The sequence below is a fragment of the Buceros rhinoceros genome, unplaced genomic scaffold (genome assembly GCF_000710305.1).
Source record: "Buceros rhinoceros silvestris isolate BGI_N320 unplaced genomic scaffold, ASM71030v1 scaffold3354, whole genome shotgun sequence".
NCBI lineage: Eukaryota > Metazoa > Chordata > Aves > Bucerotiformes > Bucerotidae > Buceros > Buceros rhinoceros.
In genome coordinates, this window is record NW_010407516.1 from 134370 (window position 1) to 144272 (window position 9903).

The 9903-nt window shown below is 42.2% G+C and overlaps 1 protein-coding gene across 1 annotated transcript in view; it reads left to right on the forward strand.

The window, feature by feature from the left end:
* Positions 1 to 9191, forward strand: part of LOC104491983 (dynein heavy chain 5, axonemal-like) — a gene marked incomplete at its 5' end in the record, with an annotated part of 143474 nt that extends 134283 nt beyond the window's left edge. Inside the window, 3 exons of the mRNA XM_010134480.1 lie at positions 2373 to 2581; positions 7391 to 7612; positions 8961 to 9191. Of these exons, the coding sequence (XP_010132782.1) occupies positions 2373 to 2581; positions 7391 to 7612; positions 8961 to 9179 (650 nt within the window). The remainder of the gene's footprint in view (positions 1 to 2372; positions 2582 to 7390; positions 7613 to 8960) is intronic.
* Positions 9192 to 9903: the final 712 nt, after the last annotated feature.

Below are 9903 nucleotides of genomic sequence, written 5' to 3' on the forward strand. Positions count from 1 at the left end.
CAAGGATGGGTTCTGTGAGAAGCTGCTAGAAGCTTCCCCTATGTCCAACAAAGCCAAGGCCAGCTGGCTCCAAGATGGACCCACCACTGGCCAAGGCTGATCCCATCACCTATGGCGGCAGTGCCTCTGGGGTAACATATATAAGAAGGGGGAAAAGTTGATAAAGTTACTGCACAACAACAACTGTAGCCAGAGGGAGGAGTGAGAGTATACGACAGATACAATTCTGCAGACATCAAGGTCAGTGAAAAAGGAGGGGGAAGAGACAGTCCAGGCACCAGAGCAGAGGTTCCCATGCAGACTGTGGTGTAGACCATGGTGAGGCAGGCTGTTCCTCTGCAGCCCATGGAGGTTAACGGTGGAGTAGATCTCCACCTGCAGCCCCAGAAGGACCCCACACCAGAGCAGGAGGATGCCCAAAGGAGGCTGTGACCCTGTGGGAAACCTGCTCTGGAGAAGGCTCCTGGCAGGACCTGTGGACCCATGGAGAGAGGAGCCCGTGCTGGAGCATGTTTGCTGGCAGGACTTGTGAACCCATGGGACCCACACTGGAGCGGTCTCCTCCTGAACAGCTACACCCCATGGAAAGAACCACATCAGAGCAGTTCATGAGCTGCTGCCTATGGGAAGGACTCACGCTGGAGAAGTTCGTGGAGGGCTCTCTCACAAGGGAGGGACCCCACAATGGAGCAGGGGAAGAGTGTGAGGAGTCCTCCCCTTGAGGAGGAAGGAACTGCATCAGTGAGACAATGCGTGATGAACTGACTGCAACCCCCATTCCTCATCCCCCTGTGGTGCTGGTGGGGGAGGATGTAGAGAATCCAGGAGTTAAGTTGAGCCCAGGAATAAGGGAGGGATGGATTAAGATTTAGGTTTTATTTCTCATTACCCTTCTCTAATTTGATTGGTAATAAATTAAACTAATTTTCCTGATTCGAGTCTGTTTTGCCCATGACGGTAATTGGTGAATGATCTCTCTGTCCTTATTTTGACCCATTATATTTTCTCTCCCCTCTCCAGCTGAGGAGGGAGGGTGATAGAGAGGCTTTGGTGGACACCTGGCATCCAGCCAAGGTCAACCCACCACAACAGGATAGGGAGTAGTTTTTAATATTTGCACTTTTGTAGAATTCGATGGTTTTCTCATAGCATTTGTTGCACGAAAGAGGTGTGCGTAAGTGAGACTAGGTCATTATCTGCTAGGAAAAAATTAAGTCTATTTGCCATTGACATATAGTAGGAAGTACCAGGTTCTCACATGCTGTTATGCAAGGGTTTAGGGTGGCCACTGCATTCTTCTAAATTAAAAGCTGTTGTTTGGTTTATGGATCTTCTTCTCCTTCCCCTGAACTGGGGACCTGCCAACCTCAGTGGAAGGGAGGGTTTGAAATGCTTACTTACTACAGGCCACAGATCAATTCAGATACGTTTGGAAGGGCCACTGCAGCTCTTGTTTGCAGCCACCCAGACCTCTTCTCTTTCGTTTACATATTCTGTGGTGGAAGTGACCTAATTCTGTTTGGTAACTCGTGTAATCCTTGTGGCAATTGCAGTAGTTGTGTGTATGATGATGCCTGAACATTGCCGTTACATGAACATTTAATTGGAATGGGGGCTACCAGAGCAGTTTTTACAATTTAAAATATTTTAGCTGGAATAGAAGAGACATCCTGGCTGTGTGCCAGCTGTCAGTATTACTGAGGATAAAAACTGGTAAGATGAGGAAACTCCTGACACTTGGAATGGTGAGTGTCACTGAAAAGTCATTGCCTTAGTAAATGCCAATATTTTAATGGAGGCAACAGTACTATGTGTGGAATATGCGAGTGTGCACTGCCAAAAAAAAGAAAAAAAAAATCTGCCTCCAGGTTTATTCTACATACTGCCTTCCTACTGGGAATCTTGATAATGGAAATGTACAAAGTTATCATTGCTAACAGTGAATTTCATGAATATGATCACTGTCAGTACATGCTTAGGATACAGATGAGTTACACAGTGTATCTCTATCATTGATCATATACGCGGGAATCATTAAAATATATTTTAAAAATTTAAATGATTAATCATATCTCAAACACAGTGTGCATATAATGAATATAAATATTATGTGTGAGGGAGAAGGAATTGTTTTAAAAAAAGTCTTTATTTCTGATCAAAATGACAGAAGAAATATAATTTATCTTGCCACCTTTAATTTTGAATCTTCTAAGTTTGCAAATTAACTCCAAACTGATAAGACTTTAGTGCAACAGGTGTGCAATTAAGGCACAACAAAAGAGGGTTTATTAGACTCAGAATGTCATTTGGAAGCTTTAATTGCCTTTGCAAGCTGGGGAAAGTTCATTTCGAATGTTCTACTTATCTTCCAGGAACGATAATTATGTCAGAAGAATTGCAAGATGCTTTAGATAATTTGTATGATGCTAGAATTCCAAAACTATGGTTTAGGATTTCCTGGGAATCGGCTACTTTAGGATTTTGGTTTACTGAGCTTCTTGAAAGAAACCAGCAGTTCAGCAGCTGGCTGCAGGACGGCCGACCAAATCAGTTTTGGATGACAGGATTCTTTAATCCGCAGGTAAGACTGCCAGCCTGATCTTCCTAGCTCCTACCTAACAGTTCAATTAGACCTTGAGAGAACGTCAAGCTGACTCAATCGTGACTACACAAAGTGTAACCTGAATTAAATTCTTACCATAAGTGTAGGATAAATTAACGCCAACAAAAGGAATTTTTGCTAAAATGCTAAATTTTGCCAAAATAATGGAATGCATCTTCTGGTTGCTTTAATTATACTGTGGAAATGGGGCAAACCTGTCTTTTCACATTTCGATGTTATCCTCATTTTTTCCCTTCTTCTGTCACAGTAATCTGGTTTTCATTCTTTGTATGAAAATCCCTTTGAGTACAAAACAAGGTAAGTTTAGAAACTTTGACATAGGAAGAAGAGATTTGGCCTTGGCTCTCAATCCTTGCAAATCAGTTCCTTGAAATGGAAGGTATGTTATTTATACCACCCTAGAATTGTGCCAGACTTGATCTGCAGAGACATAAAAAATACAGCCTCTCGCCTGCGCCATCTGAAATAAAAACCTGGCACAAAATGCAACACAAAAAAGGAAACAGCTGAGAACAGAGATAAAAGTATACATACCTAGATGATGTGCAGTTTCTTTGCACAGCTATCCACATTCGTTAAAGCTTTTTATGATTCACAGATGTTTGTGGGAAGTAGGAGTTGTGGAAGTGAGTCATTGCAAGAGCATCCAGCCAACAGGTTTCTGTGAAGCCTTAGTGAAAAGCTATTTTAAAGATCTATTTTAATCTCGGTACTTGTTAGCAATGCAAAAGCTAGCTGAAACAGCTGCCTAGAATAGAGAAAGCAGCAGTGGCAAATATTCTTTAGGAGTGCTGCCGGGAAATACCCATCTATCATCTCTCCTGTCTGTGTCAGCTGTCTGCCGATACCACTTCTTAGCACAGAAGTGTGCTCACAGAATCCCTGAGCAAAGGGTTCCCAAGCAAAAGGATGAGGGGGAGAAGCAGTAGTTTTAATAAAATGATTATGCTTCCAAACGTGGTTTGTTAGTGACACATTGATAACGGCACTCTGAAATATTCCTAAGGAACTTCAGCAATTACCAGGGTGCAACCCTAATAGGCTTTTGGTTTTGTTGTTTGCTTTTGCACTGCAGATGAGCAAGAGCTGATAGAGATTTTGTACTGCCCATTTTCGCTGGCATTTTGGTGATTTGGGTTGTGTCAGTTCTGAAATTTTGCTAGCCCAAATTGGACATGCTACAATTTTAGGTCCATATATATAAGGATTTCTCAAAAAATTGCCAAATAATCAGAGTAAAATGTTCCCAAAGAAGTTCTGATTTAATAGACCATAGTAACTGAGAAAGCTTCCAGAAGTAAAAAAATTAAAGACTTCATAACACGTAGTTCTAAAAGTCCCTGAACACACAGTGTGCAGAAAAAAAAAATCCATGAATGAGATGTGCTTACCTGATTTAAAAATTTATTTGTGTTGACAATCACAAGCTTAAGAATCAGATGGTTGTTGTTGTAGTCCCCATTTTCTGTAACTCGGGATATGGGAATGGCTCATTCTACAAGAAATTTACCTGAGCAAAGACTCCTTTTCTATGTAATTAATTATTATTTTGTTAATAGTCAAGCCGCTGTGTTTAAAATCAGTATTTCATATGTTAAGAAAATAGGTTTTCATATTCTCGAGCAAGTTGAGGTGATGAAGTATTAGTGCTGCCGTTCTAACGGCTTGTTTGTAATACCTGAGAAATCGTCAGAAAATTGCTTTCATTGGTGAAATGAAATGCAGCTCCTAAGTAAGTAATCTGTAATTTGCCCTCTTGCATAGATCTCACTGTTTGCTGTAGAGTCAATGGATAAATTCCATGGATAACACAAGACAATGATGTAGATTTATAGCACTGGGAGAATGAGGCATTCTGGCAGTAAAAAATAATGTAGGACCCAACTCTGCCTTCTCTTGGTCTGTTTATACACTAGGATAAACTCAGTAATTTCACAGAAGTTAATCTTTATTTATAGAGATCCAAAAGGGAGCAGGCTCGGGCTTCTGTGTAAAGGCAACCTGATTCCCTTCGTGTGTCTGCACCGGGCCGAGATGACTGGGGTGGACAAAACAAGAAGTGCTATGAATCTTCTTCCCTCCTGAACATTAATCTGATGTTACTGGATTTTTTCCTCAAAAAAATGTGACACTATGCATATCTCCTTTCCATCCCCCAATTTCCATATTGTAGCTGATATTGTTTCCTTATTTGCATCTCTGTCTCCAGTTGCTGTTGCTTGTCCCGTATATTGATTTGAAGCCCTGTGAGGCAGAACAGTCCCTCTGGTTGTATGGTACTTAGCATAATGAACCCTCAGCCGATTTCTAAGGCCCTCAGATGCCAGAGCAATGTGAATACCAATAAGAAGTACAATGCCTCCATTCCTCAGTGCGCACTTAGTTCTAGTAAACTTTCCATAATTTTCTTGCTGTAAAAATTGTGAACAAGGAACTCCTAAGCAAGGTAAAGGAGAGAATATGAGTGTGAAAGCAACAGACTTAACAGATTTCCATATTTGTCATAGCTTCCACGGATGCCTGCTTCTCCCTCACTAGAAGGTTCAGAGTTACCTTGCATGTGTCGTTAGAAGGCAAAGGGACAAAATCTCAGCAGCTTTCTGTGAGCAGGCCAGGGAGAAGCTCAGGAAAAGGCAGGGGAAGAAAGAAGAGTTTTCCCTGTTTTTGAAATCTCAGCATGCTCCCTCAAAAAAACTCCCACACACAAACAAACAAAAAAACCAACATGGCAAAGCTTACCAGAAATCAAAGCAAATGTCTTGCTAAGTGGACCATTACACCCCTGAAACAGGGGTCTGGGGGGACGTGAGCCCTCAGTCATACAGCGGTACCTCAAGCCACTTGGTTCTTTCTTGCTGCTTATTGTGCCGTTTACCCACTCTGGGATAGCCAGCTGGGCCTCCAGCTCCCAGGCTGTCTGGGATTCATTCAAATGAAGAGAAAAGTGTTACAAGTCCCACTGCAGACAGTGTATAGGTCCTGCCATCTCTGTAAGAACATTTTGCAGTCTAAATCTTATCCCTGAAGACAACTCACAGCTCCAAGCTTACTTTTACTCTAGTGTTTCCACAGTGCCTTTGAACTGATTCCCTTAATGCAGTCGTTGCTCTGTCCTGTCCTCTTCAGGCTCTTCTGTCTTTAATATTTCACTTTATCTGGGAACCAGTAGCCCTCTGGGGCCTTCTGCAGTGCACATTTCGTGTATTTTAAACTATTGGTACTAGCATGTTTCTGCAAATTAAAATTCCACAAATTAACTACAAGGATTCTGCTTTCATTTAATGGCATTTCTGACAGAAGAACTTGGCCTTTAATCCTGTCTCCCTTAGCTATACGCTAGAGTCCTCAACTACTTCAAACGCAATTACAATTATCTGTGCTATCACAAAACCTCTTTAAAACAATTGTGCTGAGGTCTCTGGAATGATATTAATGAGAAGCAACCATGTCAGTTAACCAAAACATCTGAGTTCGTGACTATCATCTCATGTTCTCGTAACTTGAAGGGCACTGCAAGGCTACAAAGTCCTTAGCGTGTGCAACAAGCACTCCAGACTCAGCAGCCAGAGACTGGCCCCTGCATTCAGTAGACCAATGTGCTCATTTTTCACATCTGACCCCTTTTTTCCATCCCCTTGGCTCTAACAGAGCATCCTGCATTGCAGATACTGGAGAAAAACAAAAACCTTACTCAGTTCCCTCATTTCTCCTGGTTTCTTCCTAGCTGTGCTGTGAGATCTCTAATACCCACCTTTGTGTGTGCCCCGTGTGGCTCTGTATCTTCCCCATCCCTGTCTCCAGATACCTTCTTTCTCTGCTTTGAAATCTGTTCTGAAACTTCTTCCTTCCTAGTTGTCCTTCTCAGTAAGTCTTTCTTGCTCTTGCATCTTCAGTTTTTGTGTTTAATTCATTCACCTCATGGCTATGCAAATGGGTTTCCACAGGGTAAAATAAGTTACATCCACAGCACGTCTGCTGGAAGTGCAGAGCAGTAGATAACCTCCTGTCTCTTAGGACTAAGGTACTTCCCATGAACTGCAAGCGTGCGTGCACATGGACAGTTTTGAGAGAAGCTAACTAGCATTTCAGCCTGGCTTGTCTTGTGATAGTTTGTAGCTGTATCCTGAGGTTACAGCTCTTCAGAACACAGAGTGAGTGTCATTCTGTGCCGCTGAAGTGCTGTGAGTTTATCTTGCTGGTGCCTACAATAGTTTGTTATTGTAGTCTCTTAAGGCTTTGCACTGAGCAAAGTGACAGAGGCGTTTCACTATTTAATTGCGCAAGTCCCATTTGCGCTTCCTTTGTATTCTGTAAAATGCTTCATGATTTGTTGACTGAAAAGTAATTTCACCATATTGGTGTTAGAAAAGGTGAGTAATATAGCCCACAAAATACCAACATTATTTGTGGCTTAGCAATTACCTGTATCTGGAACCTCACAAAACACATTAATCTGGCAGCCTTGGCAAGCTCCCTCCATCTGGCTGATGGTAAAGCAGGCATGTGAGGTGAGCTATACATGCAGCTTCCTAAGAAGCCAATCTGGCGGCTTGCTAGCACCAACACGTGCACACCAAGTGTGTAAGAATGCATGGTGCTGGGAAAATGTAGAAAAGCACTGCCTTTACACAACGGAGTTTAGTTCCAAATGCAGATAAAATTACGTGGGACGAAGTTTTATAGTGCTGATTGTACTATTATATAGGGGGAAAAGTTTGAAATAGTAAGTTCAAGTATTTTACAATGCTCTATGTTCAATCTCCTTAGGGATTCCTAACCGCTATGAGGCAAGAGACAACTCGCATGAATGTAGCAAAAGGGTGGGCACTCGACAGTGTTGTTTTGCACAATGAAGTGACTAAGATGATGAAAGAAGACGTTGCTGGCCCTCCTCCTGCTGACATTGGAGGCGTTTACATATATGGCCTTTTCCTCGAAGGTGCAGGTTGGGACCGCAGAAACAGTAAGCTGGTTGAGTCATCACCAAAGGTAAGGCTCAAGTGAGCATGACTGACTGTGGTGTAATATGGTGTGCTCAGAGAACACCAGGGGCTATACTGAGTGCCTGCAACAGTGGTTTCACAACAGATTTTAAGAAAGTAAAACACTAGCAGGTCTAGGAAGAGGACAGGGTGTTTACCCACCAGAACTGAACAAAAAGACTTCTGTCAGAAAATGAATTTAGGATGCGCTGCATTAAAGCAGACCAGGTGCTGGGCTCCTTGGCTTCAGGGCCCTAGAAGCACAGCTACGTTTGAATAAAATAGTGCAACCCATAGTCAGCCTTCTTTTGGCTGACCAAGTGGGACCCTATCACAACTTCCACAGCCCAGGACTGGGTTTGATGACAACTGCTGTGGAAGTCAGTGTTTGGGTAACTAGAAATCCCTGGCATTTGTTTTTGAATAGGAGAAAGGGTATTAGTTCTGGGCTTATGCTCAGTTATCCATGCATGGAGTTACATTTTACTGATGTGACTAAGCAGATTTAAAACTAGCTATGGAGCACTGATTAGATGCTGTGGTCACTGCTCAGGGAAAGCTGCCATTGTCTGGACTGGTAAACTTTTTCCAAACCAGTGATAGCTGTCCTGGAATTGGAGTTCCTCTCTGTAGGTAAAACACTTCTGTGTCTGGATGAGAGCAAAATATTCCAAACCAACCCTGCCAGCTGTAGCTTCTGGTGACAGCCATTGCCTACTTTGTGAAAAGACACCTTCAAACATGGACTTTACTCAAGTAAAGCTCTGGAGTGTTTCATGATGCTCTTGGGTTTGGGTCTTTTTTTTTACCCCTGCCAATAAACACTTTACATTGCTGGAAGGCCTGAGGAGATCTAGTCTGGACAAATACCCAAGAGGCACCTTGGATCTTTGAAGTTCCACTGTCAGCAGTGCAGAAGTAATGTAGCTAACATCAACTAAATGCAGCTTGACCTTTGTAGCTCCAGTCCTGCCATTCTGGAAACAGGAGATGGGGAAAGAATGGAGAACAATGGCCAAAGGGGCAAAAGATGGGAAAAAAGGCAGTGGTCTCTCTCGCCCCTAGAACTACCCAGTCATTTTTCATCTATGTCCATGGTGTGCAGTTTTTCATGTTCCTGCTGCTTTCTGTTCCTTTCAGGGTTCTTGACATATGTTGCCCCTGAACTGCCACTGGCTTCAAGTTAGGGTCAATGTAGTAGTGAGTGTAGGACTTGTGTTCTCGCATGTACCTCTGCTGAGGTGCTGGTGCTTTTGCTGGAGGTCATCACTGAACCTAGATTATAGTGTTAAGAGTTCAGACACCCTATTCTGCTTCTCTAATGCTGAACCCGGTGTCTCTTTTAACATTCTCAGGTGCTATTCACAAGTCTTCCTGTAGTCCATGTGTATGCTGTTAGCACGACAGCTCTACCTGACCCAAAAAAGCAACAAGGAAGTATGTACTCCTGCCCTGTCTACAAAAAGCCTCGAAGAACAGATCAGACATACATTTTCTCTTTGTCTCTGAAAACAGTGCAGAATCCTGATCATTGGACTTTACGGGGGGCTGCACTGCTCTGCAATTCAAAATAAGGATGACCAGATATAGCTATAAAGAAAGAACCACTTGAGAAGGTCAATCTGCAGCCAGTAGGACTTCTCTTGTTATGGACAAAGTGGTGGCTACCTGCTTATTGGAGTATGGCAGTTAACAAGTGATGTGTGGAGATTGAGTTACACATAGATCGGTTTACTCTCTTCACAGCAAAAATGCAAAATGTATTTAATGTGGGAATATCACAGAGAAAACAGTCACAGGTGTAAAATTTGGTAACTGTTATAAAGCAAGTGAGAATATAATAAACTAGCTCATAATGAAAACACCAGGGAAAAATGTTTATGATAATGACAACTGCTCTAACATTTATGGTGGTTCTTTTGTAGGAGTTATGTTTTCTTCTTAATACAAGACTTCTTCATAATAAGATATAATTATTTTTCAGTTTGATTTTGTGGTTAAAAACTTAATCATCCATAGCATTATCAAAGCTGTAATGACAAGTGAATTAAATGTATGGTAAAACTTTATGATTGTTTGCATGTATTCCAAAGCACAGTTGCTTTGATTTTGCATTTGTAAACTTACTGGGTGGTTTTACAAACGGGTGCTGCCATCCCCTTGAATCATCACTTGTTTATGCAAATGATCATAGAAGTTGTACAAATGGACGAGCTTCTCTTTGCACAAGAAGTGGCCTTTGCACATAGCAGCTCTTTTCTAAACCTATATCCCGTTACAAGGAAGACGCGTGACCGC